The 18,305-nt window shown below is 37.3% G+C and overlaps 3 protein-coding genes across 3 annotated transcripts; 2 read left to right on the forward strand and 1 right to left on the reverse strand.

Moving 5' to 3' along the window:
* The first annotated feature begins 3,402 nt into the window (after positions 1-3,402).
* Positions 3,403-4,425, forward strand: LOC127877030 (uncharacterized). Its single transcript, XM_052422614.1, has one exon. It carries the CDS (start codon positions 3,403-3,405, stop codon positions 4,423-4,425), a length of 1,023 nt encoding a protein of 340 aa, XP_052278574.1.
* A 6,171-nt stretch (positions 4,426-10,596) lies between these two features.
* On the forward strand, positions 10,597-12,034 carry LOC127877031 (forkhead box protein D1-like). The gene is made up of 3 exons (XM_052422615.1): positions 10,597-10,815; positions 11,001-11,280; positions 11,562-12,034. The coding sequence occupies exons 1-3, from the start codon at positions 10,597-10,599 to the stop codon at positions 12,032-12,034; spliced, it is 972 nt and encodes a 323-aa protein (XP_052278575.1).
* Positions 12,035-12,127: 93 nt separating this feature from the next.
* On the reverse strand, positions 12,128-18,105 carry LOC127877032 (forkhead box protein L1-like). The gene is given in 5 exon segments (XM_052422616.1): positions 12,128-12,164; positions 16,968-17,181; positions 17,459-17,660; positions 17,663-17,714; positions 17,942-18,105. Coding segments are annotated over 5 exon segments (669 nt in total).
* Between the last annotated feature and the right edge of the window lie 200 nt (positions 18,106-18,305).

Consider the following 18,305-nt stretch of genomic DNA (forward strand, 5'->3'; position numbering starts at 1 on the left):
TTTCAAGCGTTCGCAGATGATCATGCCCTCGAAAACGTGTATTCTCCTTATAGTGACGATAACACTTTAGGGTTACATCGTTGTGTTCTATGTTAATTATAGTATGCGATGTGTTTATAAATAAAACTTCAATTTGAACACTCAAAACATGTCCGCCAGCTGGATTATCCAAAATAATACAATATCTTGGCCACATTGAATTCATCGTCCCACAAGTTGATATTGTTATTTGCCCGGCGTTAAAAATGCCTTGACATGAGAAAACATGCACCATCTGTGATCTAGATGATATTGCGAAATTTACGTAAGCCACTTTGTTCTCAAGTAACCCTTACGCTTCCGTATTCGAAAATGATATTCATTAACTAAAACAAACTGTACTATACACACACGAATCTTCTTAAAAAACTCGTTTTATGAGATGCGAAAACAAAAAGTAATAATTGAAAACATGACAATATACTTGCATAGATTAATAGACAAAGTAATGAATATTGTTCAAAAATTATACAATCGGGCGCGTTACGTTTATGTGAATTGGTCAAATATGATAATCTTGTTGAATGATTATGATATTATGTATGTTAATGTTCTTTACCAAATTTTACTTATAAATACTAGTAAAGATGGAGATTTTACATTAAACTATAGATAGTATTGTCTAAATCATGCGATATTATCATGTATATTGTACCCATTCGTTTGGAAACACTGTATACCATAATAAATCTTTCAAAGCAAATCGCACATACAAAACGCTCTGAATTAAAATTCAATACACGGATAAAAAAATGTCAGGATTTATTGAAAATTGTAAATATGTCAAACTCAAAAAAAAAAACGCCGACGTTGAAAGATCATTTGTGAAATGCTATAAAACAATTTTAAGTTCCGTCCTTTATTTGTTTCTTGAAAAACAGTATCGAAAGCGAACTGCCGACAATTCCAACAACAGTAATGAAGGCAACGTAAATTATTAATCCAAGATATTCATTTAGCTTTTTGTCATTGAAATATTGCAATATGGCTCCGACGTTCATGGTTAGATGTATTTATTATGCTTGTGATTGTGAAAACCATCTATATTTGTTATTATTTTTTCACTAAATTCTAGTAAATATAAATATGCTCTGTTTTCTTCCATTTCACATTTAACCAACCGTCGTATTGCAAGAAAACTCAATATTAGAACAGCTATGAAAAAACATGAACATCACAATTAGATTTTTAAAATATAATGTCTTTAAATCGAGAAGTTTCCAATTTGAAATATCAATTTATCGATAGTGATTAAATTCACATAAAGTTTCTTTCTTAAAAGTATTTAATTAATATAGCGATCACCATTAAAGAAGAAATGGAACAGACAGCTGACGCTGAACATTTTGTAATTTATGTTGTTTCTTTGTAAATTATGGTACCTTACTGCGTCGATAGCTTTCTGCAGTCATACGACAACACGGCTAGTGTCGGTGAAGTCCTTCAACAACACGGCCAGTGCCTGTGCAGTCATACGTTAACACGGCCGGTGCTTGTGCAGTCATAGGCCATCACGAGTAGTGACTGTGCATGTGCAGTCATACGTTTACACGGCCAGTGTCTGTGCAGTCCCACTACAACAAGACTAGTGCCTGTGCAGTCCCACGACAGCACGACCAGTGCCTGTGCAGTCATACGTTAACACGGCTAGTGTCTGTGCAGTCCTACGACAACACGACCAGTGCTTGTGCAGTCCTGCAACAGCACGACCAGTGTCTGTGCTGTCATACGTTAACACGACCAGTGCCTGTGCAGTCCCACGACAACACGGCCAGTGTATGTGAAGTCCCACGACAACACGGTCAGTGTCTGTGCAGTCATACGACAACACGACCAGTGCTTGTGCAGTCATAGGCCATCACGGCCAGTGTCTGTGCAGTCATACGACAACACGACACAGTGTCTGTGCAGTCCCACGACAACACGACCAGCGCATATACAGTTCTCGCTCACAGTCTCTACGTGATAGACAGCACAGTAAATTCGTTCATCATTTGGGTTCTTCAGCACGGAATGTTGAAGCCTAATTGTATACATGTACCCTGTTATGTGTTGTGGGTAATTTCTGCTTAATAAATCATTTTCAAAAATGCCAGTTTGCATTCATAAATTGGTCAATATAGTTTTCGTGAGCATAGTGATATTTTTGGATTGTGATGTTCCAAAACAAACAAATGAACCATTAACACGATTGCCATATGTATATCTTCTAAATAAATTAAATAAATTAAAAACAAGTGAATCGTTTGAAATGTAAGTTGCCTTAAAAGTTGAATGTTAATGCAAACCATTATCTTGAAAAAGTGCCTTGGTCGTTGCTTCCCTGTTATTCAGTACTATTTTTGCAATTCTATGTATTGAATGCAATTTTTACACATCCTCTTCAATAATCTTTGTTCGTTTAGTCTTAAATATCACATTTTACCGCCAGTGCGCTAATTTACAAAATATAATGGTGAAAAGATATGGTCATTACCATTTGAAACTAAAACTGAAGCCTTCAAGGACACGGGTGATACCAATATATGTTATCGGACAGAGGCACACGTCGGTTTGTGCCACACATTATATGAATAGTTAGTTAAGCGTGTATGTGCCAGTCCTGTGTAACTGTCGCTACATATAAGGCCTATTTAACATATGTGGCATTGACATTTAAGGATATACCAGAGTAGGTGCATACAGCAAGTCGTCTTGAAACGACGTAAAGGTTTGCCAATGATGTATACAGATGTAGAACTGACTGTCAAACACACATCTCCTATTATTTATAGCTTGTGCATAAACTTTCAGAGTAAAATGTGACTCGAACCTTAACTTCCTCGACACAGCATCCAGATATTTTGCTTATGTATGTCAATATATTTTTTAATTCCATTATACCCGACACAGATATATGTAACGTAGAAAATGTACCAACTCCATGTTAAGTTGAACTTGAAGCGAGCGACATGGTTGTAGCATGCTACTTTTCATCTTGATATCAAGATCATATGTGCAAATTTATTTTGAAATCCCATCAAGCACAACAAACTTCTAGGCCGGACACGAAAATGCTCTTCACTAGTTGTCCTGTTTGTGATGGGCATGAACCTCATAATCAACCCTGCAAACAAAGAAACCCGCGGGCCAAAGACATCTACAGGGTTACACCTGCCAACAAACAGAGGCTTCATGGACGATCTGACAGTTACAACACAGACACACATACAAGCAAGATGGGTACTGAAGGCATTGGAGGAGGCAGCCACCTGGGCTAGAATGAATTTCGAACCCAAGAAGTCCAGAAGTCTGGTAATCAAGCGCGGATCAGTCACAAAACGGTTTACCCTACAAGTCTAAGGCGAAGACATACCATCAATTATGGACAGTCCCATAAAGTGCCTGGGCAAGTGGTTTGATTCGAGCCTTAGTGACAAAGCAAACGTAGTGCGCATCAGATCACAGCTCCAGGAAGGGCTGAAACAAATCGACAAATCCGCTTTACCAGGAAAGTTCAAGGCATGGCTCTTCCAGAATGCACTTCTCCCCAGACTGATGTGGCCCCTTATGCTATATGAAATACCTACATCCTCTGTCGAATGCTTGGAGAGAACGATCAGCAGACACCTGCGCCGATGGCTGGGAGTACCACCAAGCTTAACCAGCATCGGATTGTATGGGCGACCCAACAAGCTACAACTCCCGCTATCATCACTAGTGGAGGAGTTCAAAGTTGCAAAGACACGACTGGTAGTGACGCTCAAGCAATCGCAGGACAGTTCAATCCGAAATGCTGGGATTGAAACTAGGACAGGGAGAAAGTGGTCAGCAAGCCAAGCAGTCGAACAGGCCGAGAAAAGACTCCAGCAAAAAGACATTGTCGGCATCACAGCTGTAGGCAGACAGGGGCTAGGCAGCTTCAAGATAACATTATGGAGTTCTGTTGGAAACATGGCAAGGAGGAGAATGGTGCAAGATGAAGTCAGAGCAGCACAAGAAGAAGGCAGAAGAGCGAAAACTGTGGCTATGGGTGCCCAAGGTGCGTGGATGAAGTGGACAACGACAGAAAAAAATCTGACCTGGGCTGATATTTGGAGCTACGAACCTCTGAGGATAGCGTTCCTGCTCAGATCAGTCTATGACCTGCTACCGTCACTCTCAAACCTGCACAGATGGGGTCTACAGGACCACCCCAAGTGCCAATTGTGTGAAAAGACAGGAACCATGGAACATATTCTGTCATCGTGTACCACAGCCCTCACCCAAGGACGCTACAGGTGGAGACACGAGAGTGTTCTTCAGGAACTCGCTGACAAGTTGGAACGCGAGAGGACCAAGAAAAGGCCCAGACAGAAACCCCAAATGATTCAGTTCGTGAAGGAAGGACAAAAGGCGCCTAAATAACTGCAGCCTACCAGTTCTGTATTAGATGAATCTGATCAGTGGGAAATGTCTGTTGACCTGAAGAAAAAGCTAGTGTTCCCGAACATTATCCAGACAACATTAAGGCCTGACATTGTGTTGTGGTCCACTAAAGATAAGTGTCTGATCATGGTTGAACTGACAGTCCTTTTGGAATCTCGTTGTGAAGAGGCCTTCGAACGGAAAAAGGCCAAGTATACATTCCTGCAAGAACAGTGCAGAGAGAAGGGATGGCGAGTGTGGCTCTACCCTGTGGAAATCGGCACTAGAGGATTCCCAGCACAGTCGCTATGGAGAATTTTCAGTGCCTTAGGCATCAAAGGAGCAAACATGAAGAGAGCAGTGGGCAAACTGAGCCTAGCAGCAGAAAGGGCATCCAGTTGGTTGTGGATGAAGAGAGAGGAGAGGAGCTTGAAGCCTTCCACCAACACGTAGTGTCTAATCAACACTGCGGGCCCGCCGCCTGGAGAGTGTCCTGTGATTAAAAGGCCGAAACACTTGTTGATAGGCGGTTCTCAGCTGATGATGTTGGTGGTTCTAGCAGTACAGAACTGTATCTCTCTCATTTGAGATTTCAGCGACTATTTGCCTTCACATCTTTTATGAAGCTCTGTATAAATGTATGACACCCGAAGCTAGTCAACTCGTACCTAAGTCAACACGTACCTTCGGTCAACTCGTACTCGATTCGGTTAACTCGTACCCGATTTTGGTCAACCCGTACCCCCACTAGTCAACTCGTACCCGATTTGGTCAACATGTACCCTCCTTAAAATTATTTATATCAATAAAAGACGGGAAATATGTTTTTCATATGTTTTTGATATGAAAATAGAGATCTAGGTCATAATTTGTTCTTGCTTTTTTGAGATTTTTTTTATAAGTAGACAAGTTCATTATTTTTCACAGGTGTATAAACGACGTGTTTGTTGTGCCTGTAACTGACACGTGCCGTAGTTATCGGCGTTTTGTTTGATAAATTGTTTGACTAATGACACTTTTAGTGCAACCGGACGTCGGCAAGTTGTAAAACAAATTGTGTGTCGTGCATCTAAAATGACACTCGCGGTAGTTGTCGGCATTTTCTTTGATGACATGTTTGATTGAAAACACCGCATCAGGGCTCAACTTAAACCTACAAACCAACTTGCCCTGCCGGGCAAGTACTTAGAAAATCTACTTACCCTGAACCTAAAGTCACTTGTCCGAACATGAAATATCATATTAACTGTAAACCTCATATTTTTTTTAATGAAGATCAAAATGATACACCACAAAACATTTTTTTATTTTTGCTCATTTAACAGTATGATTACAGCAATTATAGTCTAATTAAAGTCTAAATTTAATGCTCTTTGTTCTTTTTTGCACTTGTCTGAGTGGACAACTAGATTATAAAATAACTTGCCCGGACCCAACTTTTACTTGCTAGGTAATGTTAATGTTGAGCCATGCGCATGTAGACAAAGTATAAGCCAGCTGTTGAACTGCGTGAACAAGTTCATGTTGTATGCTAAAAATCTGTAATATATGTGTGCAATAAAATCTTATTAAAACATCTAAATACTCATTAAATCCTTTTTGTTTTTACTCAATAATCTCCAGTATTCTCGAGTAATGGAACAATTTGTTTGTTTAACTGTGTAAACATATATATGTTTTTAGATAAAAATGTTTAATATATGTGTCCAATAAAAATCTTATTAAAACATCTAAATACTCATTAAACCCGTTTGTTTTTACTCAATAATCTGAAGTATTCTTGAGTAATGGAACAATTTGTTTGTTGAACTGTGTGAACAAGTTTATGTTGTTAGATAAAAATGTGTCATATATGTGTCCAATAAAATCTTATTAAAAAATCTAAATACTCATTACACCCGTTTGTTTTTACTCAATAATCCTAATCTTTTTAAATTGATTGGTTAATTTGTATAGATTCAAAGATGCAGATTAGGTAAATTACGATATTAACGACCCGTGTCACGTAGGTGTTAAGAAGTTGTTTAGGTGTTGATTAATTGATTAATTCATGGACTACCCAAGTTTCGGACGAACCATAATTCGATGCAAAACGTGAGCATATATAAGTATTTTGTATGTATGTTGTGTTTAATGCTTTACTTTAATTTCATTATAAAATTAATCATAACGTTACTGTCGGTTTTTGTTTTCATTTTAGTTAATGCCATCTTACTTAATCCTAAAGACAATCAGTTATGTTAGTCTATGCCAAAATATAACTTTATTTGGTCAACTTGTACCTGCAACAAACATAAAAACATCTAATGTATGCAAACACCTATCGCAGTTTTTTTTCATAAAGAATACAAAATTAAAAAGGTACGAGTTGACCAATCGAAAAAATTACTAAAGTACGCGTTAACTAAATCGGGTACGAGTTGACTAAGGTACGTGTTGACTTAGGTACGAGTTGACTGGCAACCATGACACCATTTGTTATTTTTTATTTTTCATTAATTATTTAGCTGTTAACCATGAATAAAATGAGAAGTTTTATAGTAATCTGGAATGATTTACATGTATTGAGAAATGGTAACCAACCAAAAATCGTTCAGATCGAAAATAATTTCACCTACGATTGCAGTGGATATCGCGAGGGACAAGTGGATATCGCCACAGGAAGTATCCGCGAAAAGCAGTTTGAAAGAACGATATCGCACTTACAAGTAAACATTTATATTGCCCGACTAGCATGTGTTGTCAAACAGATTAAGATGTTAAAAGTGTATGTTTTTTTTTATATGAATGGCACAGTCACTGCATAGCTACAATAAGTAATTTTTTAAATAGCTTAATACATGTATAATGCATACGTTCCAGTGAAGTGTTTTGAGTGGACAAGTCATATCGTTTTTTAAAACTATAAAAAAAATATTCTCCAAACTAAATAGTAAAAATTAATGTGAATCTGTCCGTATTCAACCTTGATCGACGGACTTTGTTAATCTCGCGTTGTAAATTGAAAGTCATCTGCTATGGCCGACGTGTCGCCTGGCGGGAGTCCTGTCCATGAGATACAGGTCAAGTAGGTGCCCGGGCATTGGGTCACTCTGCGCCAATAGTTGTAAACCCACGAAATTCATAAACGAAAACACCGGGGTTGAAAAAGATAGGCGAGCTTTTGTTCGAGATAGCGATATCGCGATTGAGCTTTATATCAGATCCATCCAAATTGACGGATAAGCCAATATCCCTTAGCCTGTATGTTCGAATCTCACTCTACGCACAAATGTAACGTGTTTTTGCACAAGACGTAAAACTCATATATGGTTTGCGGCGGGTTATGTAAGTTAAAACATAAATTTCGTTAAAAATCAGACTTAGCCACATACACGAAGAGAAACTCAAACTTTAACAAATTTAACAAAACATAAATGCCAAGATTATACAGTATTACATCTCAATAAAATTCAAACATGTGTGTTTTTCTTTACATACGTACCTTCGTCTGTTCCAATATAAAATGTTAGGTTACCGAAATAGTGTGTACATACATACTGCTTGGCTGATTTCGCTTGGGGGCTTAACTTCACAAAATATGGCTGCAACTACTTTTGGCAAAATTATTTCCCATTCGTATTTTTCCATTTTTGAATATATTATAATAATTATACTGCATAAATTTTAAAAACTCACACGCTACAACTGCTAAGTGGATTTCTCTAAATGTTTCGCAGCTGATGAACTAGTCGATGATTAACGAAGGAATAAACATTTATATTACAATGGAATGGAGTTTTACAACAGTAGTAATGTATAAAACGGAAGTTAATTTTACACGAATGTATACAGATGTAATCAAATAATACAATAAAAATAACGTAGGTATGTTGTACGTATACCTAATAATTATAATAATATTTCTTCTCTAGGTATACCTTGTTCAATTTAACATTTTAAAACGCAAACGTATTCTTTTAATTAAAGTTTGAATATAGCATAAGCCATTGAATAATGCATTCTTAATATGCTCTCTTTGCCGTATCATGTATAGCTGGGTGCCATTAAATATTGTACCGTTCCGTTTTGTACTTATTCATATTATCGTACAAAAGGGTATTCCAAAGCAATACAATTCTTTATTACTTGTTTGTACCGTGTCGTTAAGGGATGAAAGACTTTAATAAAAACCGCGCCAAACAACTGATTGGCTTCAATGCGTTCCATTGTTAAGCTATTCTCTGTTATGGCGTATCATAATTTGTTTGCAGTGGCGAGAACGCGTTGTGGACGAACAATGATGTCCGAAAATTGGGTAGTGACATCTTCGGTAATGGCTGAGAACAAGCTTTCACAGTTTGCATTGTAATGAATCTAATATCCAATATGTCAAAATGTATCGAGCCTACTATGAATACGCAATATTGGAATCTTGTTTACCGATGACCATGCATGCACACAAAATGCATAATGTCAATAAAAATGCAAAATTTTAGCTTAATGTTTTTTTAAATGAATTGCGCTGCTTTCTTACAATGAAAAAGAAATTAAGACTTCGTTTCGTAAAGAAAATATTACACGCCAGATTTCGAAATAAAATTGCCATTTTAAACACCAAGTGCCTCAGATTCTTCAATAACACTATAGGGGTGAACACATTTATTGATAGCCGTTCAAGCGTAAATACATTTTTTCACTGGTGATTTTGCAATATCATTATCATGTGGATCTAACCTTCCGCCCCCTCCCTTTCCCTCTGGTCTGGTTTAAAGCCACACACCTTGCCTCGGACTTTGAAATGAAATACATGTTAATCAATTCATATAGATGCAATTTGAAAATGTGAAAAATTGTCATTAAATGTATAGCCTAGTTAGCAAGTCATTTATTATTTCTCAAACGGTACCGCTTCAAAAACCGAAAGTATGATTTCTGGACGTATACGTCCATTCATTTCGACAAACGCGATTATTTTAAAGTTTTAAAGCGCAAAAAAGACGGATTTCTACCTTGTAACTACCAGATATATTCTACTTGGCATAGATAAAAATAAATCTATAGCCTAGGTAGCATGTAATTAATTATTTTTCAAACGGAAGCGCTTTTAAAACCGCAAGTAGGATTTCTAGACGTATACGTCCATTTCGACAAACGCGATTATTTTTAAGTTTTAAAGCGCAAAAAAAGACTGATTTATACCTTGTAACCACCAGATTTATTCTAATTGGCATAGGCAAAATATGTTTCTTATTTATACTTAAATTTGCTATGCCAAATAAGGTGTGTGACTTTAATGGTAAGTAAACACACATATTTCTTTCGATTTAACAAACTTCCAAAACACCAAACCAAAAACTATAATGCAAAACATGTGTATTCTTAATCCTGCTTTTTTCATTAAACTGCATTGATGTTGCCTTTCTTTAAATACTTTTAAGAAAATTATAGTTTGATGATTTTTTTGCAAATACGATACATACAAATCATAGCTGGAAGGATTGGTCTATGTTTTCTGTTGAATCCGCAGTATACTAGACATAAGGTCGTCAAATTCTGATCGAATCAATGACAACGTAATATCCCATCAAAACATATTTCCGTTCGATCAAACAAACAAATCAAACTTTAAATATGTCAAATTCGAAAACAAAAGTGACGTGATTTCATGTATTGTATCCCAATGACAGTGTTTTTTCCAGTGTTTTCCGTATGTCTCACAACGCAGATCTCTTGTACGCAACTTGACATCTTCTAAGATTTAACCCTTGAGCAATTAACAGATCTGTCAGAGCCGTAGACCCGTGAACAACACCCGCCATAGAGCGAACAGCGCCGGGAGATGCCTCGCACCATATAAACCTTTCCGCGGCTGGTTCGAGCATCAATAATGTGAGAAAGTTGTTTCAGTTAACATAGAAAGAGATCCTATAATAAAAAATATATGTGTACATATTTCAATATATACATAATTATATCAATATTCTAAACACATGAAAAAAGGATATCGGGTAAAGGAATAGATTGTGTTTTGAGACTATAATGAACTAAACGTCACTGGAATAAGAACATTGTCACCGACGGAGATATATAATTATTATTTAGAAACAGAGCTTTGTGTCTCCTTAAGAATAAAACATTAGGATCAGTGTTTTAAAAAGGTAATTTGTAAAAGTAAAGCTGAAAATAAAGATGACCTCGTTCGCTATCAAGTATCTGAAGAAGGAAATGGCGACCGGATGTGCCGATACAATCTACATGAGCGACAAAGGCGTCTCCGATAACGGCTACCACAGTTCCAACGTGTCGCCCGGAAGTGTCAACCGACAGACGCCGTCGCCGATCGACAGTGGTCTGGAATCGGATAATTCCCCGGGAAGAGCGACCAAAGAGAGAAGTCTGATCGATGGCGTAAGTATTACAGTTATTGCATTAAATAAATAAAATAATAACATGATAAAAAGTAATAAAAAAAAGAAACAATAGAATTTTAATAAATAAATCTATAAAATATGATTTACTTATACAATTTAATATTTATATTAGAGTACCAAACAACTGAACGATGTTCTTTAATTTTCGTGTTATAATTGCAGGTTCTTGCCGAGCTTGACAATCTCAAAGCCAGCACCTCGTTGTCGCACGAAGGCGGCGACGGTGTCGGAGCCGACGGGAAGCCGACGCACTCATACATCGCGCTCATTTCCATGGCGATCCTGAGCGTTCCGGAGCGCAAGATGCTCCTCTGCGACATCTACCAGTACATCATGGACACGTTCGAGTACTACAACAACGAGGAGAAGCCCTGGAGAAACAGCATCCGCCACAACCTATCTCTGAACGAGTGCTTCATCAAGGCAGGCCGCTCAGATAATGGTACGCGGAATTCTTTGTTGTTGTTTTTTTTCCCATATTTTATAACAAATGTTGAACTGTGTGCGGTGTTAATTAATAGTTTATCGGTGGATTTTCATAAAATGAATTGCATTGAAAGTAACATATATTGGATATTGTAATACAATTAACCGTTACAAAAAGCGTTAAATCTTGTAATAAAGATATGCACAATAACAGTTAACTCATTTCCATATTGCCTTTGATTAAGACGTAGTCATTTTTAATTGATATTTGATTAACGAATTTTGCTTTTTCTGTAGGAAAGGGTAACTTCTGGACCATTCATCCCGCCTGTATCGACGATTTCGCACGTGGAGACTTCAGAAGACGCCAAGCTAGGCGTCGAGCAAAGAAGTGCACGAAGATGGTTTCCGGTCATCAGATGGATCGCTCTGCATGCAGCCTAAACGTCGGCTACGTTCCAATGACGTCATCACACATCGCCTACCACCCATACAGCAACGCCGCATCCATGTACTACAAGCAGCAGTCGACAGCGTTTAGCCCGGTCAGCCCAGCGCATTCTTCGATTACGTCACGATCGCCGCCGTTGACGTCACATAGCAATCATATAACAGACCAGTCCGCGTACTGGCCGGAATACTCATACATGTCCAGCCCGGCGATGTCGGCTGCAGCGCAGCGGTTCCTATCGGATCATACGGGAGTGGCCGCCTACACGATGCAGGCATACGCACAACAGGCTGCCCTGGCGTCCTCGTTACATTACTGAAATATGTGAAAACGCCTCTTGTAACAGTTAAGAGCGTTATTCGTGCTGAGTTTTTGACTTGTAGACTTTTGGGTACGTCCATTAATGAACAATTTATTTGTCACTCATGATGGGATTTTCCGACACGCTCCTACAAGATGCAGAGTTCCGGTGGAGCGTTTATGAAAGTGTACCCAGTTAGTAAACAGTGCACAGTTTGATGAACTGTGTGTGAGCACGGACATTTCGTCGCTTATACAAGTAGTGTGGACACCACTATGCTGGAACGATATACATGTATGCAGATTTATGTGCTATGAATTTGTATAAATACAAAATGTGCGAGTTGTTTTACTGATATATATATATTTTATTTATGATGGGTGTCTAATGAATAATGTGTGGCGAATAATTGTGATTTTAGTGAAATTGTAAATATATTGCCTTGCACATGTCAAACGTTTCATTCGCATAATCGTATGTAAAATATGTATATATATTTTTTTTAATACATATACTTTTTGTTATGTAGTGTATTTCATGCACAAAAATACAAACAAACACATATAGAAGCATTTTTTTATTTGAATTAATGAACGGATAAACGGACTAATGGATGAACGAACGAATTAATGAACGAACGAAATAGCGAACGAACGAACAAACGAAGGAACGAGTGAACGAACGAACGAACGAATTAATGAATGTACAGTAGATCAAAAAAGTGCAATATAGAATCAAGAAGATTAATGATGGTTATATATTGAATTGGTAGCAAACGTTTGAATAATCAAGTTGATATACTGTAAATTCTTGGACAGCGCACCGTCATCTGGCACTGGGAAATACCTTAAAACAAATATTGATCTATCAATTAGCATAATGGAACATAACGACAAATGGGGTGCGTTTTACGATTTCGGTTGATTTATGTCATACAAATGAGCTGTATAGTAGGCAAACACATATATTTCGATTTCATTTATGAACAAACGTTGAAGCATGTCATATGTTAACAGTGTAAATCATCTTTTTAAGAACAAACATTTCCGGTCCTTCCTGCTTTACGTCAATTTTTGCAACATCCGCGCGGATGATGACTGGTTTCGAGCTTAGCACGCATCCTTCCGCCATTAAACACCATGCGATAACGGTAAATTCCAATATTGTTCTCAAATTCTTGTTGAAAAAATCTTTATTTGGATTTCAGTTACATGGCCGACTGCTTACGTTCACTCGCGTGTTGTGATAACCACTTTTGACATTTTAAGCAAATACCGAAAATGTGAATCGACACATTTCTTGAAAGTGATAATTTCACTAACAAATAATCGGTCGATTCACATTTTCATTAATCTTATGAACAACATGTTTCTCGTTATCGAACCAGTTTGGCTGAATAGTGATCCTTAAACCGGTTTAATGTTTATAAGCTAGTGAATACATCGCCTGTGTTTTGACTTTTTTTGCACGAAAGCTGTTGTCTTCCAGAGTCATGAAAAGTCTAGAACCCAACATAGGATCGGTAAGCTGTTATCTATCAATAAAATACAATGTATGAGGCTAACACGTTAACGTCCGAGTATGTCTGCTTGAAGTGTTGTTGATATATAAAATAGCTTCAATTAGACGCGATCATTGACCTCCTGAAGTAATTTTAAAGGAGCTAGTGCCTCCACTATGCTTACCCGGCACTGCAAACTGAGGTACATTGCACAGGCATGTTAATGTAACACTGTTTCCACTGTCGAGTCGTATGAGTTGAAATATCGAGGAATACACTGAAAAGTCCGTGTGATGACGTTTCTCACGAGAGGCGGATGCGAGATAGCGCAAGCCATGAGACTGATACAAACACGTGCAACAATTTACTTGCGTTTTATTTTAGTTTGAACATATTTTATTTCCAAAATAATCACAAAAGTACAAAATATACACAGAAATACAACTATTTTGAAAAAATGGTAAGACCTAAAGTTCAAACAACATTATACGTGGTCTTTCCTTGTTTTGTTATTTACATTACATGTTCGTGACAATAGCGTGATTTTGTAAAGCTCTATGTAACATGGTCAAAAGTACATTTGTCATAAGAAAAAAAGTACATTTGTCATAAGAAAACAAAAAAGTGCGCAAGTAAAAAGAAAGAAAATCATGATTTGTAAAGAATTGGAAAAATTACTTGCGTAATATTCCTTTTATTATATACAAATCTGAATCATTGAAGTTAAAAAAATAAGTTTAAGCGTTCATAATTAACCAAGAAAGCTCTTATAATTTTCTGCATTCAAAGTGACGTCATTAAAAGAAGTCCGGCTAGTATGGTAATACGTATTGGAAAACTAGCGCGTAGCATAATACGGGAATTATTTCTGTGCAGTTGTATTTTACCGATTGATACAACTTGTATTTTTGGGAACATACAGCAGGTATAAAATTAAATTACCGACAACATCATGTATGGAAAAAAAATACAAAGATCGGGGATGAAATTGTTATCATTGAATGTTGAACAAAAAAATATTTCGATCGTAATAATCAATTTGTCATTAATTATTTAAAATATATACTTTTGCAATATTGAACGAACATAAAATTTAACTTTTAAAAAATAATCGTAAGCAGAATTTTTGAATAATGCCACATTTGGCTTGTATTAAATAATAACTTTTATATTGATCCTTTAACATGCTGCTCGACAGCCTCCAACTAACCGCCAATAATCATCACGATCTTTATAATTTCGGAGTAAATTTCGCTTATGTATAAAACAGAAATTTTGTTCGCTACCCTATATGTAATATATAAAACGCCAATTTAAGCTAGAATCTATACAATTAAATTATTGCTATTATTTTATTGCGTTTCAACTCTTTAAAGTGTTCATTTTATCAAAAACAAGTAAAGTATATAAATCTAAATAAATAAATGAAGACGTATGAATTCGAATTTTATTGTTTAAATATATCTGATGGAAAAAAGCAAGGCGGCTTGATCGCACAATTGTTCTGACTTTCCGCTATAATGGAATACAACAATTTCGTAATAAAGTGCTTCCTTTAACCCGTTCTATCTTTGTGCCGACGCAAATATATACATGTATGAGCCGCGCTCTGTGAAAAGGAAGTTTAATGCATGTGCGTGAATTGTCGTCCCATGTTAGCCTATGAAGTCCGAACACACTTTCTGCTTTTATGATATTTTTCGTTTAAAGAAAGTATCTTTCTAGCAAAAAAAAAACAACAGTTAAGTCGGAAAGTGTCGTCCCTGATAAGCCTGTGTGGACTGCAGGCTAATTTTGGACGCCACTTTACGCAGATGTATTTAACTCCCTTTACACACAGTAAAGCAAATATATTTTGTTTTTGTATTCCAGTTAGATTGCTTGCTGTATTCAAAAAATGAATATAACTGTTCAGATTTTGAAATTGCTATCGGTTATGCTACATTCGAACGTATTCAATAAATAAACTTAAAATAACTAAGGAAAGATTTTAAAATAGATTTGGATGATTTATGCACTTCATTTGATATTCATATTAAATATCAGAATCGGTTAAACAGCGAAGACAGGCAAGCTTACCTACCTACTCTATTTTTTTCGATGTTTGTATAACTTCGGGTTACAATCAGCTTACTGTTGAGTATTCAATTGATATTTGAGTCTTGTGGTCTTAATAACTACTTTTTGATGGTCGAGTTATTTTACAAGCATCCGAAGATTTGCTATGAGCTCTCTGAATTAAATCTTTGCTTAATAAATTGGCCTTCATCAATTGATCGCCAATATAAGATAATGCATAATCACTCCCTCGCTCACACATATACTCACACACTAACTCGTACATCTACTAACAATTACACCCACCAACCCAAAACCCATAACCCCAACCAAATTCCACCCAAATGCTACCATCAATGCAAATGTTTTGCTGGGTTAAGTGTTTCTTGGACCGGTGACTTTTAACTGCAGTAATACTTATCCATTTAAATAAAACAAAACCTTTTTATATTTGTCTCTGTATTTAATTGCAAAAAACAAATATTGCATAACAAAAATGTACCTGTATTTCTAACAGAAATATACATTTATTATACCCATTTCACTAACGATTAAAAATGTATAATTCTTCCCTATTATTCATCTCTACTTTACATAATTTTACGAGATGTAAATACTAAAAAAAATAATTTGCGTGAGTAAAAGTAATCACTCATATATCCATATGTATTTTAATATATGACTGGTCACTTTTACGCATACACATTATTTTAGTACAATTTATATATATGTTAGCACATACATGTAATAAACAAAGTCTGCACAATATATGATATTATCACCCCAACATAACTGAGCCCATCGTCCTTGTAGCTACGAGTCCATGCTCAAACCCTGAATGTACACATAGCCATGCACACTTTCGATCTCTCACCACGAAAACGCGTCTTTGTGTCAGTTGTCGTATTCTTCTCTGCCTAAAACTAACGAATTGCCCATCGTGACATTTTGTTCATTGGCGGAATTTACCGCTGGCCGCAGTCTCAGCACTTTTGCAAGAATGACACTCTTTTCGTTTGAGGGGAACCTATTTGCGTGGTCTCGACATGCAACGAGGAGGCCAGAGCAGCCTATAACTCGTTACCCTGCATGGCATAAACCGTCGCTCCCGTCCGATCCACCAGAAACATTTTCGAGGCAGCCGACGCCGACGGGTTTGACATGTACGAGTACTCCGGGTAATACGCGGACTGATGAGAACGAGAAAAAGGATTGCTATGTGACGTTATTTGTGACGTCATCGAAGAATGTCCTTGGTAAACCGGGCTGAACGCGGTCTGATCAGTACCCGTACTATGATTACTATGTGACGTCAACGGTGGCGTAAGTGACGCAATCGAAGAATGCGCTTGGCTGACCGGGCTTAACGCGGTCGACTGATGCTTGTAGTACATTGACGCCGCGTTGCTGTAAGGGTGGTAGGCAATGCGCGATGACGTCATTGGAACGTAGCCGACGTTAATGTTGTAAGCCGAGCGTCCCATCTGATGACCAGATACGATCTTCATGCACTTCTTTGCTCGACGCCTTGCCTGGCGCCTTCTGAAGTCTCCGCGTGCGAAATCGTCGATACAGGCGGGATGAATGGTCCAGAAGTTACCCTTTCCTACAGAAGAAAAACACAATTTGTAAATACAATATTAGGTATAAAAGACGAGCCTTAATCAAGGGGCGATTTGAAATCTATTTAACTGTTATGTTGAATATACGAGCAAACAATTACTTTATCACACGTTTCAATATATACTATCAACTCGATTATATTCCATTTTATGACAATTATTATTTTATCCGCTATTTAAAACTATTAATTAACACCGCTAACAGTTCAACATTTGTTATAAAAAAGGAACACCAAATAAACAACAAAGAATTCCGTGTACCATTATCTGATCGGCCTGCTTTGATGAAGCACTCGTTAAGGGACAGGTTGTGGCGGATGCTGTTCCTCCAGGGCTTCTCCTCGTTGTTGTAGTACTCGAACGTGTCCATGATGTACTGGTAGATGTCGCAGAGGAGCATCTTGCGCTCCGGGACGCTCAGGATCGCCATGGAAATGAGCGCGATGTAGGAGTGCGTCGGCTTCCCGTCGGCTCCGACACCGTCGCCGGATTTAGAATTGTCGTGCTCGGTAAAATCCTGAAATTATAACATATACATTTATAAACATATTAACATAGAAAACGCGCTAACATATAATAATGCTTTCGTGTTTTTCATATCATTACTTAACGGTGTTTATTATAAGCTGGCATAGTATGTCATTTATTCAACTAAAATAGTGATATTTTATTGCAGCCTATAAAAAACGTACGTCGTCCATTCGTCCGATGCCTTGATTGGCTCTTCCGGGGGAATCGTCTGACTCTAGACCACTGTCGACCGGCGACGGTGTCTGTCGGTGGACACATCCGGGCGACGCATTGGTACTATTGTAGCAGTTATCGGAGACGCCACTGTCGTTGAAGCGATTATATATCATCTCGGCCGTCATGTCCTTCATGAGGTACTCGATTTTGAATATGTTCATCTTTAATTACTTATTTCTGCTTTAACGAAAGCCGTTTGAAATTCAGAACCGAGTTTTAGCACACAACGAGTAACAACTTTGCTTCAAAATTATTACACCCTTCCCCTCTTCTGACAATTGTAATTTCAAATCGCAAACCGTCACTTTACGCGTTTTTTAAAGATGTGTTTAATGTAATTTTAAATATTATTTATATATTT

Source organism: Dreissena polymorpha, chromosome 4 (assembly GCF_020536995.1).
Source record: "Dreissena polymorpha isolate Duluth1 chromosome 4, UMN_Dpol_1.0, whole genome shotgun sequence".
Taxonomy (NCBI): Eukaryota; Metazoa; Mollusca; class Bivalvia; order Myida; family Dreissenidae; genus Dreissena; species Dreissena polymorpha.

Coding starts and splice junctions, on each gene's coding strand:
- LOC127877030 (XM_052422614.1), top strand. CDS start 3,403: ATGGACAGTCCCATAAAGTGCCTGGGCAAGTGGTTTGATTCGAGCCTT.
- LOC127877031 (XM_052422615.1), top strand. CDS start 10,597: ATGACCTCGTTCGCTATCAAGTATCTGAAGAAGGAAATGGCGACCGGA. Junction 10,816..11,000: donor AGAGAAGTCTGATCGATGGC/GTAAGTATTACA, acceptor TTATAATTGCAG/GTTCTTGCCGAGCTTGACAA. Junction 11,281..11,561: donor GGCAGGCCGCTCAGATAATG/GTACGCGGAATT, acceptor CTTTTTCTGTAG/GAAAGGGTAACTTCTGGACC.